The sequence below is a fragment of the Dendropsophus ebraccatus genome, chromosome 14 (assembly GCF_027789765.1).
Source record: "Dendropsophus ebraccatus isolate aDenEbr1 chromosome 14, aDenEbr1.pat, whole genome shotgun sequence".
Taxonomy (NCBI): domain Eukaryota; kingdom Metazoa; phylum Chordata; class Amphibia; order Anura; family Hylidae; genus Dendropsophus; species Dendropsophus ebraccatus.
In genome coordinates, this window is record NC_091467.1 from 11459847 (window position 1) to 11486916 (window position 27070).

Consider the following 27070-nt stretch of genomic DNA (forward strand, 5'->3'; position numbering starts at 1 on the left):
ATAGCCATTTACAATGTGCAGTGAATGTGGCATTAATAAGTCGCTTATGTATTCTAGAAATGTACTGTCATAAGATTCCAATTATAGATATGTACATATATATATATATATATATATATATATATATATGTAATAAAACATAATAAAATAGAAAATAAACTCCGCTCCGAGAAAATGTTTAAAAAAAATAAAAATATCCAAAATAGAATTATTAATATTAACAATGCTATCTGGCAATGTAAGGGTTATTGGTTAGAAATGAGAATATTTGTCTTGTTGAGGGTGCGCTGTATATATGAAGCCTGTCAGTGTGTTCACTAGCAAGTTATAAATGGGCCTTACTACTCGGGGCCTTCATGCAAATCCAAACAAATGCAAATTTTCTCCATAATGAAACATATTGAATAAATATTGTAATAAGATTCTTCAGGAAAATGCAAAATTTATGGCAGAAATGCGATATTTCCAAGCACGGCTAGTTCCATCGCCGTTAACTCTTGGCCTGCTGGAGAATCTTTAGAGGGATCCTGAATTTTTATATCATTTTGGAATTTTTTTTAATGTTCTAAATGGATATAATTTTCGATTTTTTTTAATGCTTTTTTATGTTCTAAATGGATCGAATTTTGGATTTTTTTTAATGTTCTAAATCAGGGTTAGTGAACCTTGACTCTCCAGCTGTTACAAAACTACAACTTCCATCATGCCTGGACAGCGGCTGTCCAGGCATGTTGGGAGTCGTAGTTTTGCAACAGCTAGAGAGCCAAGGTTCACCACCCCTGTTCTTAATGGATATAATGTTGGAATTTTTTTATGCTTTTTTAAAGGTTCCAAATGGATATAAATTTGGATTTTTTAAAAAAATGCTTTTTATGTGTTCTAAATGGACATAATTTTGGATTTTTTATGCTTTTTCACATTCTAAATGGACATAATTTTGGATTTTTTATGCTTTTTCACATTCTAAATGGACATAATTTTGGATTTTTTATGCTTTTTCACATTCTAAATGGACATAATTTTGGATTTTTTATGCTTTTTCACATTCTAAATGGATATAATTTTGGATTTTTCTAAGTTCTAAATCAGGGGTAGGGAACCTTGGCTCTCCAGCTGTTGCAAAACTACAACTCCCATCATACTCGGAAAGCCAAAGGCTGTTTGGGCATGATGGGAGTTGTAGTTTTGCAACAGCTGGAGAGCCAAGGTTCCCTACCCCTATTCTAAATGAATATAATTTTGGAATTTCCTTATATTCTAAATGGATATAATTTTGAAATAATATGTATGCTTTTTTTATGTTCTAAATGGAAATAATTTGGGAATTTTTCTAATGTTCTAAATGGATATAATTTTGGATTTTTTTTTTAAATACCTTTTTATGTTCTAAATGGATATAATTTTAGAATTTTTTATGCTTTTTTATGTCCTAAATGGATATAATTTTAGGATTTTTATAATGCTTTTTTACGCTCCAAATGGATACAATTTTGGAATTTTTTAAAAATGCTTTTTTCATGTTCTAAATAGACTTTGAAGACATAATGCATGAAAGGGAGGAAATATAAATATATATGTATTTTCTCTCCTCTTGGCCTCCCCCTCATTCATCATCATGTATGTGTGAAACCTCTTTCCCTAGAGATGATAAAAGAATTGAAATTTTTTTTTTTCTCTTATCGGTCATCTATTTTCCAAGCTCGAGCCATTACTCTCTCCCCCATGGTTGCTGGGCAACAAGAAATATTAATAGTTGCCTTTATTAGCTTAGCTGTAGCAGGCTCAGCTCCGGGATGAGAAAATTGGAAACATAAACGTGTTACATAAATCTCTCAACCTTTCAGGCTCAGCGTTAGTCTCTGTTTTCATAATGATTTATGGAAGCGATGGTTCATTTATGAGAAAAAGGAGTGTGAAATAAGAAAATGGAACATTACCCCCAAAAGACTGTTTGGAAATAAATAATTGTAGCCGAGCAGTTAGAGATGTGGAGAAACATAGAAACATCTCCCGTTTTTTTTTTTTGTTTTTTTTTTCAAGGTGTTTTTGAAAAATCTAAAAAAAAAGAACGCTCATTTTTTTTCTTCTATGTCGCCAATTCTAGGAGTTTATGGCCTTATTACAGGCTTAGTTACACTTGAGTTAATGGCGACCCTAGGTTTAACAGGGTGAAGTCGAAACAAAGTGCCCTTATGGCCACGAGATGTTTCCTAGATATCAGGGTCGACCCTTTAGGCACTGACACGTTTTATGTGACCGTAAATAAGCGGTTTATTGGCCAAAGTTATTGTGCCGTGCGTAAGTGACATGTGCGACCAGATAAAAGGTTCAGCTCCATAAAAAGTGACCTTACAACGTTGACGTGAGAGAAAGTGACAATGCTGAGAATAACTGACCCGACGGAGGGGTCGGCGGAATGACACGGGCGGGTGTAGATAAAATGTGACCTACTTATTAGGGTGTCGTTTAAGAGTTGAAGAGTGGTTGTTGTCCGAGCAAAAATCTCCACATAAAAGAGATGCAGGATCATATGGACCATACCACCAGTCCTTAAAGGGGTAGTCCCATTTCAGCATATTATCTACTATTTACAGAATATGGGATGACAGGTTGATTGGTGGGGGTCTAGGACCTCTACTCACAAGAATGGAGGTTGGTTTCCCACCAAATAAATGGAGCTCATTGCACCTGCTCTATCATGAGAAGGAGCGGTCTGGATTGGTGCTCTGGGGATGTACAGAGCTGCGGATTGAGGATTCCACTGCTAACAGCACGGGAACAGTGCCGAGGATGAAGGTAAGAGTCATGGCTTTCTCCTGAGCACCCTGTGAGCAATAGGGGGCTATCAGTAGAGATGAGCGAACCTGCCGAGGTTCGGGTTTGTATGAACCTAAACTCTCGACTTCTGTCTGCCGCTGTCTGCCTGAACAGGGTGGATACAGCCGGAGGACCGCCTGGAAAACTGGGATACAGCCATACCCGTAGGCTGTATCCCAGTTTTCCAGGTGGTTCTCCGGCTGTATCCACCCTCTCTACGGAGCGGGCAGACAGCGGCAGTCAGCTAGAGATGTTCGTATGAAACTCTTGGCTTCTATCAGCAGGTTCGTCTAACCAGCTGATAGTTCCCCTTTAAGCTCTGGTAAACTCCACTGACAGGATCCGGCACAATAAGTATGTATAACTATTATACAGATCTCGAGATCCGTGGAGGCCGCACATGAGTACCGATCAGCGAGAGCAGCGCTTGTTTGCCTTTAGACAGCACAACAAATTAAGGGGCCCGGACTATCTTGAATGACTAACAGAGGATCTTTAGAAGGGGTATTTAGGCGCCTTTTTACATTCAACACCCTCAACACCAATTTCGGCTGAGCGAGTGCTTCCAATAAGCACAATGGCACCGGCCAAGAATCCTTAACAGGTCAATACAGGTTTTTTCCATTATCATCCTACCCTGAGCTCCTCTAAGTGGAGGATTGAGTATCAGATGATGGCTGGGATGATCTCAGTCAGCGGTGTTATTGGGCACTCTCATTATCAGAATTACATCCACACCCGTCTGACTATTATCTGACTTCTCGCGATCATACCTTTCAGTTGCTTTAAGGGTCTCTTGCATGTTTACAGCAGTCATAGCTGTACTGCCATACCTTTAGTAGTGGAGATACAAGGTACTGCAGTGCTCTTCTGTTGACCTCTTTAAACAATTGTTTTAGGGGTGCTTGGGTTCTATAAGAGAAACAGATCGCTGATCTCAGGGAGACCAGCCAAACGACAACACTGCCGGCTTCTAGTGAAAGCGCTCAATGCAGTGAAATCCTAGCCCTAGTCTGGCTAGTCCTGTGTTTCAAGACTCTTTGATGAGGCTCCATGGGCTCTTCTTTTGCATATTCATGGTTCTATGGCGCTCTCCTAAGCAACCATCGACAGATGATGTTGGAGGTGATTAGGCCTGATGGAAAATTACTGCTCGACCCCAATGTTCTGGGAGAGATGAGCCGCAGTTACAGCTCTATGGCTGTGGCTTACCCCTCCCCATTAGGAACACAAATCACTCAGTCCTGCTGAACTGTATGTGGGGAGAACAGGAGGTAGAGATAACTGATGGCCAAACTATAGCAGGTGTATGGGGACTTTCTCTATGCAGAGAGGCGGGAGACAGCTCCGGGGGCAGCTCATCTCTCTGAGAACAATAGGGTTCCACTATGCCCAACCCTTCTCTCCCACTCTAGACAGTTATCCGGTCTTTATAAAGTCAGTGAGTTTGGCCCGAGTTTAGTGTAAAGTGTATCAAGAATATTAGGATATGAGTCAAAGAGCTTTTCAACTTTTGGCCAACACAAGAATATGCGATTATTAGAGATTAGCAGATTTCGAGCACACTCGGGTCCGTCCAAATCTAAACGTTTGACATGTGGTTACCCGTGACTGAAGAAGTTGTATGCAGGCCTAGGGAGTCCAACATGGATAAAACCTATGGCCTATGGCTACACCTATAAATTCCCTAGGGTTGCATCCAACTTCTTTAGCCACCGGTAATCAAATGCTAAACCCTCGGATTTAGACGGACATGAACATTGCTCGACATTTGCTCATCTTGATTATTGTAAAATAAGTTTTTTTGACAATAGTGTCTGGTTTCTTTTGCATTACTATTTTTTTTTTTTAGCTAGAAAACTACCAAGAAAATGTTATTTTTAAGATGTTGCGGTCTTGCACATAAATTTGCTGATTTGGTGAAGCAGGCCGAATATATGCAAGGTCTATTGCAAGTGATTTATGGCAGGAAGTGCTGCACAGTAATATTAAAAATAAACACTGCAGACCCAACGAGTCGCTCTCCGCACTCATTTACCTAATGTACAACAGACTGCTCAGCCATATAGGTGAAGAACTCCTGAGAAGTCAGCAACAAAGGAGCCAACAAGAGTCTCACAATCAGGTTACTTCCCCATCTAGTCTATGGAGAACCCAGAGGTTTTGGTAGAGAAAAACATGAGCGATTTACTGATTTTAATCACCTGATATATATATATAGGTATATATATATATATATATATATATATATATATATATATATATATATTTATGTGTGTGTGTGTATTTCACCACTTACATTGCAGTTTACAGTATAAAGCAGCTTACACTTTGTCTTTTTTATTCGCCTCTAAAGTCCATCATTATTTGGATTTCACGGCAGAGTAGCTGCTAGAATTGTATAGGTGGGGGAAGGGATATACTGGTAGTTTTGTTTCCATGGTAAAATACATTACATCAACGGTGACACTTTTTTTTGTTGTTGATGCAAGAGATATAATGGTAAAATTTGCATCCAGAGCTTAGTTGTAAAGTGTTAAAATGCTGACACAACCTGAAACTAGAGGCAGGAGGAGAACACTTTTTTTTTAACTCTAATATATATATATATATATATATATATATATATACTGTGTGTATATATATATATATATATATATATATATATATATATATATATATTTATATATGATTAAAGGGGAACTATTCAGCAGGCAGGTTAGTCGAATCTAACCTGCTGATATGTCCCTATTGCACGGGAGATGCTGAGGAGGAAGGTACAGTATGTCTCTTACAGTATGTCTCTTACCTTCCTCGTCGGTGCCGTTACCGTGCAGTTAGTAATTTGCTCTGTGGTCCGATAAGACAGTTTGGAGCACTGGCCGCCACCATAGCATTAATCCGGCCCACCCACAGCCAGCCCACTCCATTGATTATCATTAGAAAGGACCGGGCTGGCCGGGGTGGATCAGCGCTATGGGGACGGGCAGTGCTCCCAACGGTGCTCCAGTGTTCCTAATGGTCTCACCGGACCGTGGAGCACACGACTAACTGCACCAGGAGAAAGGTAAGAGATATACCATCCTCCTCTGCTGATGGTTCCCCTTTAATGAATTAGGTGCATCTATGGCTACCCGTGTGCTAGGAGCTGATGTAGATTACAGCTAAAACTAAAGGCCCTTTCAGAAGTGTTCCTAGAAACACTTATGTGAACGATGAAAATGCCAGCGATCAGCTGATGAGCGGGGAAACACTAAAGTTCATCGTTATCAATGAGTGCTAATGGCTGCATGAGTGAGTCAGCGATCGTTCGTGTGGGTCGGTAGCATGAGTCTTCTGTCATTCTAAATCGTATCCGGTTCTCATTTGCATCCTATGGGGCCATGTACAAGGACCCTCAGGCCAATTCTCTGGCGTAAAGGCCCTTTTACACGGGACATTTATCATCCATTTGCTAAAAATGCTCCTTCGGCCAATAATTGGCCGTGTTAAAATGTTAAAACCTACCAATATCAGCCGCACGTCTCTTTGTGCAAACAGGGCATGTGCCGCCAATAGCAATAGGTTTAAATGGTCGCATAAACAATACACTGAGCTTTTTGTGTGGCCTGACTACTCGATTCATCGCGTGGCATAGGATCGCTGATCTTGCTGATTGGTATGTCCAAAAGGACCCTTGGTTGTAAAGAGAGTGTGGGAGAACACAGCATCTTTATGAGAAAGCGCTCAATGCAGTGAAGTCCTAGGTGCATTGCCCCCTGGGAAACATGAATATGGTGGTTTTGTTGGTTCCCCTACAGGAGCCGCCCCTTGGCTGGGTCCTTCCCGGAGGGATATCTGGCTAGTCCTGTGTTACGAGAGTCTTTAATGAGGCTCCACGGGCTCTTCTTTTGCATACTATATGAAAACGCCGTCCGGTTTCCATAACAACGCCCATCCTTTATTTTTGCACAATGACGGTCATTATTATGAAAGGACGGGCGTCGTTTATCCATAGCATGACCCTAGCCTATGGCCTCCATATACTTATACGTACCCTTTCATCCCACAATAAGAAATAACTGCTGTGACATGAAATAAACCAAGTGTAGGCTATGTTCACACACCTTTTTTATTTGGCCGTTCGGAGTTTCTTTTAGAACAGTCAGCATTTTGAGTTCAAATAACGTCCACTGTTTCTGAATAACCAACGCTATTTGTATAATCACAGCCGTTATTTTGCAACAATGGCCGTCGTTTGGACTCAAAATATCGACCATGCTTTTTTGCGGCTGTTTGACAAGTGTTTTTTAGGACGGACGACATTTTGAGTCCAAATAATGGCCGTTATTTTAAAATGACGGACGTTATTTGTATAATCACCCGTTATTTTGCAAAAACGGACGTTATTTGGATTTAAAGGGGGACATTTATGAAAGGTCAGTCCGAGGCGTACGCCAGGGGGTAGGTGCAGATTTGCTCCCTCTCCCTGGCGTACACTTGCTGTATGCCCGCTTGCGAGATGAGTGGGCTGGGAGCGCTTGGGGGCGTGGCCTCCTCTTGCGCCTCACTTATCAGGATTTACGCCTGCTCGCAGGCGTAAATCATGATCCAAATCTACACCTGCTGGAAGCAGGTGTAGATTTAGAATGCAGGGCGCAGGTTCAGGCACCAGGCCGGCCAGATTCACTAAGGGAAAAGGGGGCGGGGCCTAATATAAGACTTCATAAATCCCCCCCATAATGACGACCATGCTAAAAAATTGCCAAAAATAGACCTTGTGGGAACACAATCATAAAGTGAATAAAACATAGGCGTAAAGTGAATAAAAACCGAATCATCACATAAAAAATACTGTATAAAAACCACGTTCCCTTCTTTCCCTTAAGTTCCTTTAATATGATGTTACACATTTACCACCGTAAAAGAAATTTTGCACTAAAAATAAATACTTGAAGCGATATGTATTCGGCAAAAGGTAATTTTGATAATGCCCAGCAAGCATTTCTCAAGACTTAGCAATAATTAGGCCACAAGGGGCAGTGTTTTATTATATCTATGGAGATCTTCTCGAAGCTCGGCAGCTAGGCGAAGGCTATTATTCTTTAATGAAGCCCGGTATATACTGATAACTATAGACCTTTCTCTGTATTCACAGAACAGTCATAGAAAGTCGGACCATCTAAAAACAAGTACCTTTCCATTTGGAAAAAAAAAAAAATTCCGTTGACCCAGCTAATAAGCCAGTTAACATCACTTAAGATATAATACGATTATCCAGATACTCTCATCCCCTTGACCTTGCAGTGATACCAATTTCCTCCATATGTTCATGATGAAAGTCACAATAAACCAACAATACAGTGAAATGATATCTACATTATAATAAGGGGTTTCTGGTTGACTATGTGAGGTTGGTGACTTTCCGAAGACATTCATTCGGCAAAGCTATTATTATGATATTGCTCACTAAATTATTTCTATTGCCAGTCTCTCATTTTATATTTATACTAAACCTCCTCAAGGATCTATCTTATGGCCTCTCCCTGCTCAGCAGAAGAAAGCTAAAATCTTAAAGTGAGAGGCTTACTAGCGAGAAGGTGAAATACATGAAGGTTCAACTTTTAGCTTCCCCATATGCGTAAAAAAAATGGTTGAATATGGAAGGCTAAGTTTAATTTAAAATTAATTAGCAGATAGTGCTAGTTAAAAATGTCCTATTGTTTTGGGTCTCCAGGTGCTATGCAGTGTTTCTATGGTAACAGACTACAAACTGTGTGTAGTCGGCTCCTGCATTCAATCTCTTTTCTACTTATCTTTCTATTACTCTCTAAAGGCCCCTTCAGATTGGCCGAGCAGGTCCCAATAAGGAGCACCAATCTCCTTAATCTAATGAGTCGTCACATGGCTGAATCATCATGTGGGCTGGGCCTTGCGAACTTTTAATATATTGCCGCCCTTGTGGAGAACACAACAAACAGGGTATTCTTACCTTTTTGTGCTTCCCCGGTGTCCTCCAGTGTCATTTTAGGGTCCCGGCTAAACAATCCCACCTCCACTTCCAAGACAGGCTCATCATGGCAGTGATAGCCTACTCAGCCAATCACTGGACACAGTGCTGTCCCCTTTTTGATGGGATGAGCAGGCTGTCACTGCCAAGACGAGTCCGTCTTGAAAGTGGGATTTTTCAGCAGGGACCCGAATATGACACACAAAGACATAGGTGGAGTGTGGAAAGGTAAGAATAACCTTTTTATGTTTTCCCTATTGGCGGAAACATTGCAAAAGTTTAGTTTGAGCGGAATACCCCTTTACGTCAATTTTGGTTGGGTTGCATGGGGACCACCCACTGTTAAGAACGTTCTAAAAACAGCAAAAAGTTGCCATTTCCTGCTTAGATATGGCTTTAAAAAAACATGGGTTAGTAAATTACGACCCCTATAGAACACAGATGAGAGAAAAAGGTTTGTAGGATCTGACCACACAGGGTTTGGTTGTAGTCTAGTTCTCTTTATGTAAACTAAAAGTTATCTGTATCTCAGGGCAGCAAAGATTATGGGCCTCTTTACCAGTATGTTATCAAAGGTCTAGTTCTCTCCAGGTGGACTGTATCTATGAAATGGAATACTAATATTTTGTAGGGTGCTCGGACTGAATAAGATGTTTGACCCCCAGAGTCATTGACTCTTGGAGACTCCTAAGATCCCTTTATCATTTATTGCATATTAAATGCTAAATTATGATATCACTGATGCACAATGGTCAAAGCCCTGGCTCTATTAAGCGAGTACGCTTGGTCGAGCATTGTGCTCAATCGAGTATCAGGGTGTTCGATCAAGCTCGACGCTGGGGTAAAGATGGCCATACACCTTCAATAACTGCCTTCAGGAGACTGGACCTGGATACTAGTAAGTATAGCTGTTATATAGCTGCCTTCAGGAGACTGGATGTGGATACAGTAAATATAGCTGTTATATAGCTGCCTTCAGGAGACTGGACCTGCATACAAATAATTATAGCTGTTATATATCAGCCTTCAGGAGACTGGACCTGGATAGAGTAAGTATAGCCATTATATAACAGCCTTTAGGAGACTGGATCTGGATACAGTAAGTATAGCTGTTATATAGCTGCCTTCAGGAGACTGCACCAGGATACAGTAAGTATAGCTGTTACATAGCTGCCTTTAAGAGGCTGGACCGGGATACAGTAAGTATAGCTGTTATATAGCAGCCTTCGAGTATCAGGGTGTTCGATCAAGCTCGACGCTGGGGTAAAGATGGCCATACACCTTCAATAACTGCCTTCAGGAGACTGGACCTGGATACTAGTAAGTATAGCTGTTATATAGCTGCCTTCAGGAGACTGGATGTGGATACAGTAAATATAGCTGTTATATAGCTGCCTTCAGGAGACTGGACCTGCATACAAATAATTATAGCTGTTATATATCAGCCTTCAGGAGACTGGACCTGGATAGAGTAAGTATAGCCATTATATAACAGCCTTTAGGAGACTGGATCTGGATACAGTAAGTATAGCTGTTATATAGCTGCCTTCAGGAGACTGCACCAGGATACAGTAAGTATAGCTGTTACATAGCTGCCTTTAAGAGGCTGGACCGGGATACAGTAAGTATAGCTGTTATATAGCAGCCTTCAGGAGACTGGAACTGGATACAAGTAGGTATAGCTGTTATATAGCTGCCTTCAGGAGACTGCAACAGCAACATCACGGTTTCCAACTCCATTTACTGATTGGCCGACCAGGCAGTCACTCATGTGAATTAACTTGCATGTGAGGTAACTTGCTAGTTATTTTCATCCCCACCCCTGCCTGCCTGCAGATTTTATAGTTGGTGGGACTTCTCCTTTAATAGAGTTGTTCCCATTGTACGAATGGCCCAGGTAAGCGTGCATCTCTTAGGTTATGTGTGTAATTGTTTACCAGAATTAATGTTTCTGCACACGCAACCCCAAATTTTGTTCCTTTTTTTCTTCCATCTCACACATCTTTATAACCAACATATGTAGGAACAAAAACAAAAAAACTGTCTATTATAGTCAATGGAAATCAACCTTTTTATAGGAATGACAGGGCTTTAAATATCCAAATGATTCCTCTTTAGCCTCAGTTTACTCATGGTCATGTGACTTTGCCTTCACGAGGGCCGATCATTTACTTTCAAGTTTACATCAGTGCAAGTACCACATCTAAATAAAACAGGATCCCTCATTACCTACAGTAAAGCCTCTCACATTAATATGGTTCTAAAAATGCGCAGAATCGAGCGTAATGTAATTCCCAATTCTCTTTCATGTCACTTTACTGATTCATGTTCAAATATTTGTCTCCAGGGTAAAAATTGGTCGGGAGCAGAAACAAGAATAATTTCAAAATACACTTCAAATGCACGTAGAACCAGCCTCCGAAAAGAAAAAAAATCCCTTTAAAAGTGCATTTCTTTACATTAACCGAGAGGATGTGGGAATTCATTTTAATCTTTATTGGATAGGGTTTGATGGTAAACGAAACAGTTCTCATCTCTGCTAACTCTGATTTATGGCAGCCACAAGCTCCATTTGTAAAACCGAGCAATAAAACAGAAAAATGGACCGTTTTCCAAGGCCCGCTCAAAGAATAAATGATTTCCAAGTCCAAGAAGCTGTTTAATAAATTCTAATTCCCCCCCCCCTCCCCCATCCTGATTACTTTCCTCTGGTCGTATTTTATAGGCTGATTTACACATATACCGTTTCTGCCCAAGAAATGGGAGAGAAAATGATCATAATCAGAAAAATAGGGTCAAATACAGTAGTAACGGGAGGGGAATCGGCTGTATTGTCAGGTCCTAAAGATGAATGTTATTAGCATACAAATTCCTTTATTGTGGCATCTGAGCTGTCATATTATAAAATCACCCGGCTGGGGTGAACACTTTATAAAAAATAATACCGCTTTCTCGATAAGCGTGTTGGTGCTCAGTCTTGGGTTGTTGCTATGGTGGAGTAAGTGGCCAAACATATGGAAATGGAAAAGAAGATGACTTCATCTAAGCATTGGCACTGTAATCGTTCACCTCGAAGCAAGGCACGACTACCAATGAGCAATGTGAGCTTTGAGAAGTCAAGCAACGGGGATCTGATGGTCATCGCTATCAGAACAATTTTTCCGGGAGGAAATTCCTTTATGTTGGGCAAGAACATCATGGTTACCTGGCAACAGCTTACGTTAATGTTACTATGAGCGGAATTAACATATTGTTTTGGAATATAGAGAAGAAGCAAAGATCGGATCTGGCTCCTATGACCTACAGGAAATAGTTGATTGGCAAGGGGAAGTGGTGACAAACCAGATGTGGCAGCTATAGAGTAGGACCCCTCCCGGGAATTATAGTGCTGTAATTTTTTCCTAATCCTTTCCATTTAAAGGGGTTTTCTCATCTCCGAATCTCGCTCTTACTTCCTGGTTCTTGGGTCGTGTAAAGAACGAGGATGGGGCGCAGCGGTGTTGGGCTGAATGAAAAGAAGACTAGAGGAGACAGCACTTCAAACTTCAGTTAGATTCCGAATGTTTGGGTTTGGAGAACGTTGCTGAACCCGAACACTCCGGCAACTCTGCTCTACACTACCTATAACCTAACAAGACTTTAGGTGAGTGAAATACGCCTTTAAGGGGCAAACTATGGGGTGGAGCATTGCAGACATTGTCTTCTACTTAAAGGACAACTCCCGCGGGACCCCCCCCCAAAAAAAACAAAACACAGACACACACAGACACCATACTCACCATCCCTCCGGCGACGATCGCCACTCCATTCGCCCGCCGTCCGCCTCACCGTCACCGCCGTCCGGCCTCCAGCGATGTCTCTGACTTCCGGGTCCTGGGGATGGAAAAGGCTGCCAGTGCGCTTGCGCACCGGCAGCCTTTTCATTGGCTGGAGCGCATCACATGGCTTCCAGCAACCAGGCCAATCAGGGCTGAGCAAGCTGGAAGCCATGTGATGCGCTCCAGCCAATGAAAAGGCTGCTGGTGCGCATGTGCACCAGCAGCCTTTTCCGTCCCATTCACTCTCAATGAAGACGCCAAGGAGGAAGAAGACCCAGACCGCCCCCCGGCTCTGACGTCGACGTCACCAGATGCCGCCCGGGAGAAGAGGACCGTGACGATCGTAATAGGTAATGTATATATTCTTTAACTTCCGGGCGGGGGGGGGGGGGGGTCGGGGGTCCGAAAGTGGGGGAAGGGGGCCAGACCGGGTATTTAACCACATTACAAAGTTATATAACTTTGTAATGTGTATTAAATAAGCTAAAAAAAATTTCGTGGGAGTTTTCCTTTAAGGCAGAGCAATGGGGGAAAGCTTCTTCTATACCCAGTTGCCTAAGGGTACTATTTCACCAAGCAATTTTCCAACGACTAACGATAAACGATCTTAAACGACCGCTAAGGCAAACGATCCGAAAACGTTCGCCCAAGTACACGAAACGATGATCGTTATTTATGATCGTTCTTGTGGTCGTTTAGTCGTCGCTATTGCGTACGTTTCAGCTGTGAATTCTTATTCCACCGAACGATGTGCGAATGATGTGCGAACGATGAGTGAACGATCAAACGATAAAAATAGGTCCGGATCCTATTAAACGATCAACGATTTCTCGTTGGTCGTTTAATCGTTGCCTGCTATTCCACGAAATGATTATCGTTCAAATCTGAACGATTTAACGATTTTTCAAACGATAATCGTTCCGTGTAATACCACCCTAACAGTTACAGGTAGAGAAGGTAGAGAAGGAAGGATGAGAAACTTGCACAAGGAACCTACAGGTCTTTCTGGAAAGGTGTAGAACATTCTAGAGACTTTGAGAAGGCTCAGGGGGTATAGAAGCAAGAGACGTCATTATTCCAGCCTCTGTGGAACATTGTGATGAAATTGTGCCAAAGTTTGAACCTGAACCCAAGCGTGCGGTATTTGATAACTGGTGGCTGCAGAAGTTGGATTTAGTCCTAAGACTGCCTGAAAACCTTAGGCCATAGGATATATCCTTGGGCTGCATGCAACTTCTTCAGCCACAGGTAATGAAATGTTGCACTGTAGGTTTGCTGATCTTTAATTAGGACTTCATATTGGTCATTATCAATTACATATACTACAGTGGTGTAGCTACCATGATGGCAGACCACGCAGCTGTTATGAGGCCTGGGCGGTAAGTGGGCCCAGTCCCCGGTAAACAGTGGCCTCCCATCATGGTACACCACTCTCAGAGCCCCTCCGATAGCCGCAACACCTAAGAATCCCGCCCCCGCACCAGCTGTCCGGGGGGAAGGGGCTGCTGCCTGTGGTGTGCCATCCCTGGACCCCATACTTACATGGCTAGCATTACCGCATTCTCTTAGCCCTCCTAGCCTAAATTACGTCACTTTTGTTTGCCGGGGACAACCTCTCAGAGCGAAGGAATGCTGCCTGGGCCAAGTGAGAAGAATATGGGGTTCAAGGATAAGACACCACTGATAGTAGATCCCCCCCCCAAGTACAGCTGAGGGGGGCCCACAAGATCCATTGGGCCCCATGCAGTTTTTTGCTAGCAACTGGTATACTATATCTATTCTCTCAGCGATTGTATGTGCGTATCCAGTTATTCAGAGAACCTTTGAATTCACCAATAAAAACAACACCTTATAAATAGAATATCGCCAATGGTAACAATTTTGTAAATGACTTTTTGTGCAAATATATATGCCCCAGCTCTGGATACACAAAGGGCTGCACCGCAGACGTCTCTTTCATATTCTCCCTTTTCCAATTCAATTAAAGCAATAGGGAAAAAAATAAAAAAATAAACAGGCATTTTCTAAATGGAAACTTGTGATGCAAAGAGGCTAGGGAGAATCATGCAAATTCATAACATGCGATCTGTCCTGCAAAGCTTGATTTGCCAAACATGCCCCATCAGACATTAGGTCCATTCTCTCTTTCAATCACCAATCAGCAGAGAACACTCATACATATGCATCAAAGACAATTACACTCTCAGACTGAGGACACTGCCGCTCGCCGAAATCAGACAGAAGAATAAACATTCCATTCTCTCCTTTATTTGTTCCCCTTTTTTCTCCTTCCTTTCCAGTGCATTTTGGGTCCTTCAATTGACTTAGAACCTGTAGAGGAGATGTTCTTGGTTCGTCCGTAATAAGAATTAGGAGTGGCAGATAATTTATGCAAATGAATACTCAGCTATATCAAGTAGTGAGGTTAAAAGAAGACAAAAAGTCCAATAAGGTCAACCTATTATAGTTAGGATGTGAGGACGGCAAAAATACAGGTATGTTATAAGTTATAAGAATATTTAAAGCGGTTGTCTGGTTTAGGCCATGTTCTTGTCACCATCAGAGGCTCTGATGTTGAGGTACTGTAATGTTTAAAGGGGTTATCCAGTGAAAATCTTTATTTTACAAATTGGTGTCAGAAAGTTATATAGATGTGTAATTTACTTCTATTTAAATATCTCAAGTTTTTCCATATTTATCAGCTGCTGTATGTCCTGCGGGTAGTGGTGTATTCTTTCCAGTCTGACACAGTGCTCTCTGCTGCCACCTCTGTGCAGAGCAGAAAAGGTTTCCTAGGGGGATTTCTACTGCTCTGGACAGTTCCTGACATGGACAGAGGTGGCAGCAGAGAGCAGTGTGTCAGACTGGAAAAAATATACCACTTCCTGCAGGACATACAGTGGCTGATAAGTACTGGAAGACTGGAGATTTTTAAATAGAACTATATAACTTTCTGAAACCAGTTGATGTGAAAGAACGTTTAAGTCTGTCAAAACCTGAACGCTCCCGGTGGCTGGAGAGGTTGGGGTTTCAAGGAAAACATGGATATAGCCTATGGCTGTATCCATGTTTTCCAGGACTCCTTAGGACTCCATCCAACTTCTTCAGCCACTGGGCTGGGTCAAACTTTCGGCAACTTTGCTCATCACTATTCCTTAGTAGAGTCAGCTGTCTTCACATACAGTCCCATCAAACCTCACAGAACTTCTGAAGGTGGCTCCAGAGCTTCTGATGGCAGGAACATGGCCCAAACCAGACAAACCCTCCAAAGGGGTAGTGCGGCGCTAAACAATTATTCACTAAATAACACACATTACAAAGTTATACAACTTTGTAATGTATGTTATGTTAGTGAATGGCCCCCTTCCCCGCGTTTCCCTCCACCCACGCCAGACCCGGAAGTGTAGTGCTCTATACTCACCTGATTCGAGTCGACCCCCGTCCGCCATCTTGGGGACAATGATGTCATCTTTGGGAGGTCCGCCGCAGCCCTCCTTCATGCCGGCCCCCTCTGTGGCGTCATTGGCTTAGCACAGTTATGCTCAGCCGATTGCGGCTGAGCAGCTGATGACGCGGCAGAGGGTTCAGCAGTGGTTCAGCCAGCCTCCCGAAGATGACATCATTGTCCCCAAGATGGCGGCCGGGGTCGACATGAATCGGGTGAGTATAGAGCACTACACTTCCGGGTCTGGCGTGGGTGGAGGGAAACGCGGAGAAGGGGGCCATTCACTAACATAGCATACATTACAAAGTTGTATAACTTTGTAATGTGTCTTATTTAGTGAATAATTGTTTAGCGCCGCACTACCCCTTTAAATATTCTTGTCAAATGCAAAGTGTTAGGGTTCAGACGAACGCAAATATTCGGCAAGTTCGCTCATCACTACTAAGGAACCTTTGGACACATTGCTGCCATAGTCTTCTGTTATAACGGATCAGTGTGAACAGAACCTCAGAACATCCATTTTCAAAACCCATATTAAAGCAGTGGTCCGGGGAGCAGAAGATGGCTTCCATTCCTGCACACTTACTTCCTGTGAATCCACGTCTTGGAAGAAAGCCTTGCGATACTTGGAGAGGGTGAGTGTATATCCCGATCACTATCACACAGCTATTGGACATCCCATGCGGGATGATCAGAATAAAAATGCCTGCCCCCTTCATGTTCCGTAAGATGTGAACTTACAGGAAGCGCCAAGGAGGAAGGTAAGAGACCTTGAGCATCTCACAACGGCCGCTTGGAACAAACGTTTCATATAGTAGCGACTCAACTTGCAGATTTTGTCACATTTGCGATTTTTTTTTCTCTGCAAAACTATGGACACGTCGGTGGAACCCGGCAGACCCCATTATAAGCCGGTGGGGTCCATTGGGTACTACTACTACTATCATCCTATGTGCATTGGATCTGTCATAGCTTTAAAGTCCATTATTCCTCTTCTATGATGGAAGCCAAAAGCTGAAAGCACAACACCGCCTAAGATCCTTCCATCATAAGGCTTCTGGAAAATTCATAATTTTATGATTTAATAAAAGGAGAGTCTTACTTTGTGTAAAAATTACTGCATACTAATACACTGAGACATTTTTATGTAAAACTGTCCTCTAGATGGTGCAATTGTGCAAAACTCCATTCTTTACTGATCCCCTAGACCAGGGGTGGGGAACCTCCGGCCCGCGGGCTGCATCCGGCCCCTGAGACCTCCCGATGCGGCCCGCGGCCCGCAGCTCCCCTGTGATGCGCGCCGCTCTGGAGGAGGAAGGAGCCGGCATACACAGCATCCTCCGGTGTCTGTGACAGCTGCCGGACACAGGAGGATGCTATCTATGCCGGCTTCTTCCCCAGCAGAGCGTCGCGTGTCTTCAGTCTCCTGCGGGCCGCGCGCGATGACGTCATTTCATCGCGCGCCGCCTGCAGGAGAAGACCGGCACAGAGGATCTGGGACAGAAGAGGACATGGGCAGCGTGGGAGCGGAGGTAAGGTGAGTGGGATGCTTATTTTTTTTATTTGGGGGTTAACTAGGCCACCAGGGACATGCCTGATGGGGGTTAACTAGGCCACCAGGGACATGCCTGATGGGGGTTAACTAGGCCATAAGGGACATGCCTGATGGGGGTTAACTAGGCCACCAGGGACATGCCTGATGGGGGTTAACTAGGTCACCAGGGACATGCCTGATGGGGGTTAACTAGGCCACCAGGGACATGCCTGATGGGGGTTAACTAGGCCACCAGGGATATGCCTGATGGAGGGTTAAATAGGCCACCAGGGACATGCCTGATGGGGGTTAACTAGGCCATAAGGGACATGCCTGATGGGGGTTAACTAGGCCACCAGGGACATGCCTGATGGGGGTTAACTAGGCCACCAGGGATATGCCTGATGGAGGGTTAAATAGGCCACCAGGGACATGCCTGACGGGGGTTAACTAGGCCACCAGGGACATGACTGATGGGGGTTAACTAGGCTACCAGGGACATGCCTGATGGGGGATAACTAGGCCACCAGGGACATGCCTGATGGGGGTTAACTAGGCTACCAGGGACATGACTTGGGGGTTAACTAGACTACAAGGGGCATCACTGGGGGGGTTAACTACAATAGCAGGGGCATCACTGGGGGTTAACTACAATAGCAGGGGCACTAGGGGAACAATACTTTGCCTTGCCCCGGGTGCTGTAAACCCACGCTACTAACTGCCGCACACGGTATGCGGCCCTCGAATGATTTTATTAATGCCCGACCGGCCCTCGACATGGAAAAGGTTCCCCACCCCTGCCCTAGAATGTAAATATTTGTAAACCGCATCATGTTATGCCTATTGTAGAACCATAGGGGGCGGTGAATGACCCAGGGAATGTCCTTTGGTCATGCACTGTGCCCTTAGGCTCCTTACCGGGCATAACACAGTGCATTAGCTTTGCTCCTAGCAGAAGCATCAGCAGCACAATGGGGGCACTAAACGTCACAAAAGGGCAGGGGTTTCCTCCGACTGGGGGTGGGCCGGCCGCCTCCAGTGCTTTAGGGGCCTATTCCACAGAGCAATAATCGGCCGAATCGGAATAGAGACAACGATCAGCCGATGATCGTTGCATCATCGCACACCGACCGCGCATCGCTTCGTGGAATAGCAATGCGCGGCGGCGACCGACTATTTCACAAGCACCATACATTACCTAAGCATGTTGCAGGTCTTCTCCTGTGCTCCTTCTTCCTCCCGGTCCTGAGCGCAGCAGCAGCTTCAGTGCGGCCTGTCTTAGCTAACAGACCACTCAACCAATCACTGGCCAGGACCGCCGTGGCCAGTGATTGGCTGAGCAGTCTGTCAGCTCAGACAGGCCGCTCCGAAGCTGCTGCTGCGCGCAGGACCAGGAGGAAAAAGGAGCGCAGGAGAAGCCCTGCAACATGTGTAGGTAATGTATGGTGTTTAAAAAAGGGCTGCAAGGACATCGGTAACTATGTCCCTGCAGCCCTCGCTAAACGATTTTTGGGCCGTGTAATAGGCCCAGTAAACGAGTGTCAATCTAGCAGATCCATACTCGTTTACATTATTGATCGGGCCCCCATCGGCCCGTGGAATAGGACCCTTAGGCTCCTTACCAGGCATAACATAGGGCATTAGCTTTGCCCCTAGCAAAAGCATCAGCAGCACAATGGGGGCACTAAACGTCACAAAGGGGCGGGGTCTCCTCTCACTGGGGGTGGGACGGCCCGCCTTCAGTACTTTAGCCCGGACCGGTGCCAAGTAATAGAGCGGCGCCGTGCACGGGAACCGGGCTGCGGTTCAAAAAAAGGAGGGCGGCACTGGCTTCCCCGCTCCCTGTACCTTATGGTACATTAGCTTTTAGCTCTTATAGTAAATGCCACGTTATGGTGCCATACAAATTTTGAGTTGTGCAATATATTGTACTTACAAAAGCCTCAAACCTAATCTGGTGGCATCGGGGGAGCCTACAGCTCTGTAATATGGAGAAGCAGATACTGCTATAAGCATTCATACACATGGCTCTACCTAATCCTTATCTAAAGTTCACCTATCACCGGCTCCCATAGTCTTGAAAACCAAAAATTGAGCAGGAACTTGTGAGTTGTGTTCACATTCAAAACTGTACAGATGAAATATCCTTATATATAGATATAGAAACTAGAGATTAGTCTAACTGGAGCAGCTCGAGTCTGATCGATTGATTACCAGTGGAAGTTGGATGTAACCCTAGGGAATCTGGGAAAACATGGAAACAGCCTATGGCCTATGGCTGTATCCATGTTTTCTCGGTCTCCCTAGTTCTGCATCTAACTTCTTCAGCCACCGGTAATCAAGTGCCGATCAGACTCGAGACCAATAATGCCTGGTGTTACTAAGTTCTTGTTGGAAATGCAACCAAAGTTTCTATTCCACAAAGGCTGAGAAGAGTAGAGATGATTGAACGGCGGAAAATTTGAGGTTCTACAGAACTCGAACCTTGTCGAACCTTCCGCATTTGATTCCCGATGCCTTCCCGGTCGGTGGGGGAATTCCAGGTGGTACCCGGGCTGTCTCCTCCTTCTCCGCGGACCGGGAAGGCATCAGGAATCAAATGCGGAAGGTTCGACAAGGTTTGAGTTCTATAGAACCTAAGATTTTCTGCTGTTTGATCATCTCTAGAGAAGAGTGGAGCAATGGACTTACTGTAGGCAGCTGAGAGGAAAGGAGATGTCCATCTTGGCTTAGCATGCTGGAGACCATGATGGCAGGTAGGTCCATGTTTTGATAGGAGTAAGCTGGTATCAAGCTGTTTGGAGGGAGGCTGTGACACAGTGAATGATATCCAGGCTCATGGTCAACCAAGTGCATTAAAGAATGATCCGGTAAATTTGGTGGAGTGATAGGAGGGATCTCATAGTCCTCATTGCTTTCATTTTGACCATTATAAGTCTGAAATACATAAATCATTCTTTTATTAGTACATAAAACTAGAAAAAAAGTTGTCAGCAATATGCGATCACTGAGATCCAATCTCTGGGACCTTCTCTACGATGAACGAGATGGTTACAATTCCTGGTCGGGATTGTCCAACAGATAGAATCCGCAACATATACAATGATAGATGTGGGTCCCAACTCGGATCCTCACTGTCATTGAGAACAAGGGCTCTCCAAAGATTACATCGATGGCCAAGGATCACCTGGTCCCCAAGGCCTTGATGTTAGGAGGGGTGTCCAGGGGAAAATGGGAAATCTAAAGGTAATCGGGGAAAGAGGTGACCGAGAACCCAATGGACCAGAAATACGTTTCTCCTCCGTTATGCCCCTTTACACATCCGCTAATTCTGTCTGCTGACCCATTTATTTCTATGGCCCCATACACACACAATCACACCCGTACGTGTTATGGATCCGTGTTGGGGGTCAGGATCAGTGCCACAAGAAATACTGGTGAGCCATAATATGGCCTACATTTACGGCAGGGATCTCCTATTGTGAATGAGGCGGTATGCCCTGTTGCGTACAAGTTGTGGGTGCACCTCCGTAGTCCTGTGTGACACTGTGGGTCCACGGCTATGGGTGGAACTACAGATGTGTGAATGTGGCCTAAAAACAAGTGAAAGCCCATCTGGAGGTTGGAAAAAATAAATTACCTAAAGGACTGTGTGGAGAGAGATGAATTTTTTTTTAAGAGCCTTATTACACGATGCAATAATCAGCCAAATCTGGCTGATCCTGCCGATTATAGCTCTGTGTGAGCAGATCTGCGCTCGTTTACTAAAATGATCAGGCCGTAGTAATAGGATCTGTGTTGTAGGATCCTAAGGCTAGGTTCACACTGCGTTTTAGTAGAAAAAAAAAACGGATGAGAAAAAAATCTGTTTTCATCTGCTTTTCAACTGACTTCCATTAAAAAAAAGAATAAAAAACAGCTCAAAATGCATCCTTTTTTGCGTAAACACGATAACGCTTTTGTGTAGTTTAAAAAAAATACGCATTTTGATCCGTTTTTTGATCCTTTTTTCACAATGAAAGTCAAAGGAAAAACACAAATGCATCCGTTTTTTCATCTGTTTTTTCCATTAAACCGATCAGTTAAACGGACAGCAAAAACGCAGCCTAAGGGTGCTATTACACAAATCGATTTTTCGACGATCAACGATTAACGATATACAAACTCAAACGACCGCTATGGCGAACGACCTAAAATCATTCGCCCAATAACACGGAACGATGATCGTTACTTATGATCGTTATTGTGTTCGTCCTGTCGCCGCAACTGCAAACGACCGAACAACGTCTTCCTCTATGTGAATGATTTGCAAACAATCAATGATTCTATTAAACGACCAACGTTTTCTCGTTGGTCACTTAATCGTTGTCTGCTATTACACTAAACGATAATCATTCAAATCCAAACGATTGAACGATTTTTCGAACGATAATCGCTCCGTGTAATACCACCCTAAGCGTAATTGTGGGGGAAACCAGGCACTACTGTGAAAAAAGTGAAAGACTTTCCAAATTATATATATATATATATATATATATATATATATATATATATATATATATATGTATATATCACACTTCAGGAAGTGAGCAAATTAGAAAATAACATAGTAATGCAGCAAAGTATTGTGGGAATATTCTGCACATTCATTGTCCATAATAGAAATGCAAATGAGGCGTTATCAGCTCCATGTTGGTGCTGTCAGAGTAACTCAACACTACTATAGAATGGGGATCTTAATAATGTGCCTATTGTGACAGCTGCACATTCATTCTGGGAGATAATTACCTCCAGGAAAAAAAAACGGGGATCTGGCGGCTTTCTTGCATTATTAGGTGTAAAAAGAGGCCATGTTTGGGAGAAATTAGATTTTAAGTTGAATGTGTAAAGAGTGAAAGAGACGTCTCCTGCTAGTTCTGCCGCACTGTATGAGATCAGTCATTGTGACAGCGACCTCCACCATTCCTCCCGCTCTCTTAGCCCTTCCTTGGGTCAGATAATATTGATCCCCTTTTGGCTGTCCCCTATTACTTCTGTGCATCGGTCATAGCTAGGCTGGGCTTTGTAGTGGCTTTTAAATCATTAGATTGAGATCCCCATGATGAACATTAAAGGGGTACTCCAGCGAAAATCATTTTCTTTCAAATCAACCTATGTCAGAAACGTATATAGATTTGTAATTTACTTTTATTAAAAATTCTCCAGTCTTCCAGTACTTACCAGCTGCTGTATGTCCTGCAGGAAGTGGTGTATTATTTCCAGTCTGTCACAGTGCACTCTGCTGCCACCTCTGTCCATGTCAGGAACTGTCCAGAGCAGCAGCAAATCCCCATAGAAAACCTCTCTGCACAGTTCCTGACATGGACAGAGGTGGCAGCAGAGAGCACTGTGTCAGACTGGAAAGAATACACCACTTCCTGCAGGATATATAGCAGCTGATAAGTACTGGAAGACTGGAAATTTTTAAATAGAAATAAATTACATATCTCTGGCACTTTCTGACACCAATGGATTTCAAAGAATTTATTTTCACTGGAGTACCCCTTTAAGGCTTGAATGGGTTGTCCAAAATTAGAATGGGGAACGTTTACTTAAATGGGGAGTGGTAATAATGGTTGGGAGAGGGAGAGTCCCAAATCTCCCACTGAGAGTTTTATGCCCATATGCACATTTCTCATTTTTAGTTTTATGATTGACATGAATTTACAAAGAATTATGTGGAAAAAGATGTAATCACAATGTTACTGTCCATACAGGCAATGCTGATAGGAGCATAAAGATGCAGTACACTCACAGTTACCTTCCTGTCTCAATTTATTTTGTAAGAAATCAACAGGGTTTGTGATGGCAAGCAGTTTTTACAATATACTATTTTTAAATTCTCTTTTCTATGTTTAAATCACTGCTATCCATATGGCCACTAGGTGTCACTGCTGATATTTGGTCTTTTCTCTGTTAAAAAAGAAAAAAGAGACCAAACACAGGAAGTCCCCGTCCTTTGCCGCTCACACAAGGAGAGACCCTTGTCCATCATGCAGGTTGTATATCAGCTGAGGACAATAACTTAGACTAGTTATATTAGTACCTATTACTAATTCTATTATCAGCTCTGCAGCTTACCAGGAGACAATGCTCTGTGTTATGTAACAATTCAGTCAGTATAATGTCACTGTGTGGTTATAGAGGTTTTGGTACTCTGTGACAGGAGAGCTGACTGTACAATGCGAGCACCCCCCAGGATTCTCTGGTTCTGAATGTGGACGTGCAGCAGCTGTACACATGCAGTGAAGAGAGACACCTACTGGCCATATGTATAATATTGATTTAAACATAAAAAAAAAATAAAGAGTATATTGCAAAACTACTTATGATCACAAACTCTTTTATTCTAAGTTCCATCTTGTATTATAGTCCAGAGCTGCATAAAAAGGAGCTGGAATCTCCTTTCTACACTGTGCTCTTGTGGTTGAAATTGCCATCCTTATAGTGTATATATATATATATATATATATATATATATATATATATATATATACTCTATGAGAACTCCGCCTTGCTCCATGCGCCCTTTAAGTTTGCCCACAGAAGCTAGTGTTATTCATATGCAGATTCCGGGGCGCCTGTTTTTCATCCCTTCTAAATTTGCTCAGAAACCTTTTGCATGAAGGCCCATTTGCCACCGCGTACGGACACGTGATAGTCATCAGAAATAAATTCCGTCTAGTCCATCAACTTTTGGGCACAATCCAATAAAAGCAGCCAACATGATCATGAAGCATGAACGTGAGATTGCAAACTCTTCTGCCGGCCATGAATGCGATTTCTCCTAGGTGTAATATTCACAAATGACTCGGATGAATAGATGAGCAGAATAGCATCTCCTTCTATTATTATACAGCCTCGGACACCCAGTGGGGCACCTACCATGGCACTAGGGGGCGCTCACTGCATACTCATTTATAGAGCTCCAACTGAGGTCTGTGCTAGCGGTATAATTTATATGGAGCTAGCGCCCCTAGTGGTGGTTTAAGGTAGCCACAGTTAAAGTGAATGTACCATCAAGTACATTCACTGTAAGTGTTGCACGTGAACCAACGCTGGGAACCGCGTCACCAGCTTCCCCGTGCCGGTGCCGCTCTAGTCATGTGCAACATTTAAAGCGAATGTACCGATGACCCATTTCTTGCGCACAGCGCTAGTCTATGAGCACCGTCCTGGGCTGAAGCATTGGGGATAGGCTTGCCCACCCCCAGTGTAACGAAACCCTCTCCCCTCCATGACATGGCTCCATTGATTCTAATGGAGCCATGTCATAGGGGGAGGGGTTTCCTCTGTTCATGTGAGACACTTAAAGCAAATGTGCCTGATGGTACATTAACTTTAAAGGAGTACTCTGGCAAAAGTTATGTAGGTTTATGATATACTGTTATTTAAACATTTTAAGTCTTCCAGTACTAATCAGCTGCTGTATGTCCAACAGGAAGTGGTGTATTCTTTCCAGTCTGACACAGTGCTCTCTGCTGCCACCTCTGTCCATGTCAGGAACTGTCCAGAGCAGGAGAGGTTTTCTATGGGGATTTGCTACTGCTCTGGACAGTTCCTGACATGGACAGAGGTGGCAGCAGAGAGCACTGTGTCAGACTGGAAACAATACACCACTTCCTGCTGGTCATACAGCAGCTGATAAGTACTGGAAGAGTGGAGATTTTTAAATAAATCTATATAACTTTTTGACACCAGTTGATTTGAATTTTGAGTTCTCCTTTAAGCAAAATAGTAATTTCATCATATATCTCCTACGGATAGCCGCATCCGATAAATACAGGTCGCATGTGTGTAACTTTAAACTCCTACTGATTCCATTGTGACTTTGTTCTTGTCTATTTGAGCAGCTGGGTGCGTAACTTCTAGTCCACATTACAGGGAGATGCAAATGGAAGTGACTTGTCATCCCCGGTCACACACCTGTTCCCTACATAAAAATGATTAAAAAAGAAAAAAAAACTCTTTAAATATACAAGACACTCAAATAAAAGTAAAATCAGCCGGTACAATAACCAATCAGCGTAATTACAGCGAGAAGAGCGTAGTAATCGGGTTACACAACAAGCCGGGTATTCAGACACTGCTGTGCAATCACTGGTTCAATGGCATCCATCCTTGTCAGCACTGTAAACAGGCGGCACGGGTGGATGGGCAGGTGCGTCTGTACTATACTAACAGCACGTTCACTATCGGACACGCAGAGCTGCCTTGTTCAGAAGAGACGGGAACTGGACGGTGGAGCAAGCCGGAGGGTAAACTATACATGGAAGGATGGGGGAGAAGCTCAAGGGTTGGCTTCAAATCTTCAGCAATATCTGATATGGGCTAGGTTCACACTGTGTAATAATTTTTTCATAATAACGTGCGTCATTGCGCAAGTAACGTCCGTCATTTAAAAAATAAAGAACGTTATTTGCCCAATGGCAGCTGTTCTTATGAAAGACGGTCGTCACCATTACATAGTGTGAACCTAGCCTAAGAGCCAAAGCGGTTTTTACAGATTAACGATAAACGAAAGATTGTTTAACGTTAAGGCTTGGTTCACACTAAGTTTTATGGAAAAAAAACGGATGCAATTGTGTGCAGTCTGTTTGAATCCGTTTTTCCATTGATTTCCCTTATAAAAAAAAATGATCGAAACGGATGCGTTTTTTTTTTTTTTACCGGACAAAAAAGTAGCATTGACAAACGTTTTTCTGTCCATTAAAAGTAACCAATTAAAAAAGGATACGTTAAACAGATTGGGTTCTCGCTACGTTTTTGCAATCTGTTTAACGTATCCGTTTTTTCCTATTTATTTTCGAAAAAATGGATGAAAAGAACGGATGCAATTTGGTTCATCAGTTTCGATCTATTTTTCCATTGACTTCCATTATAAAAAAAAGGATCAATTTTTTTAACGTACAAAAAAAGGATCAATTTTTTTTAAATAATGGAAGTCAATGGAAAAACTGATTAAAACGGACGCACACAAATACATCTGCCTTTTTCTTCCATTAAAAAAAAAAAAAAAAACTGATGAAAAAATTGGATAGGAAAAACGTAGTGTGAACTCAGCCTAACCTGAAATCGTTCCCCATATTACACAGAAAGATATTCGTTAATACGATCGTTTACTCCAGCTGATCCCAACAAAACAATGAACGATGAGAAATTATGGTGCGTTTACACGGGACGTTTATCGTTCGAATTTTCGCAATAACGATCGCATTTGAGAGATAATCGGCTCGTGTAAACACACAGCAAACGATCAAGCGATGAGCGAGAAATATTTTATTGTGATCTTACAACATGTTCTCAAATCGTCGTACGCTTAAAATTTGCAGATTCAGCCTATGTGTGCGATGGGCTTAAGCGATCTTAAAAACAATGACAATAACGTTTTTTTTCAACGATTTTTCACTTAGTCTAAACACTGATCG

The 27070-nt window shown here is 43.0% G+C and overlaps 1 protein-coding gene and 1 long non-coding RNA gene across 5 annotated transcripts in view; both read right to left on the bottom strand.

Moving 5' to 3' along the window:
* The window catches only part of LOC138772247 (uncharacterized), a 334081-nt gene that overhangs the window by 144729 nt on the left and 162282 nt on the right, over window positions 1–27070 (bottom strand). The gene's annotated exons all lie outside the window — the stretch shown is intronic.
* The window catches only part of TOX2 (TOX high mobility group box family member 2), a 99819-nt gene that overhangs the window by 22106 nt on the left and 50643 nt on the right, over window positions 1–27070 (bottom strand). For all 4 annotated transcript variants that reach the window (XM_069951798.1, XM_069951801.1, XM_069951799.1 and 1 more), the window contains one exon: window positions 20295–20540. In XM_069951798.1, coding sequence (XP_069807899.1) covers window positions 20295–20540 — 246 coding nt within the window. The remainder of the gene's footprint in view (window positions 1–20294; window positions 20541–27070) is intronic.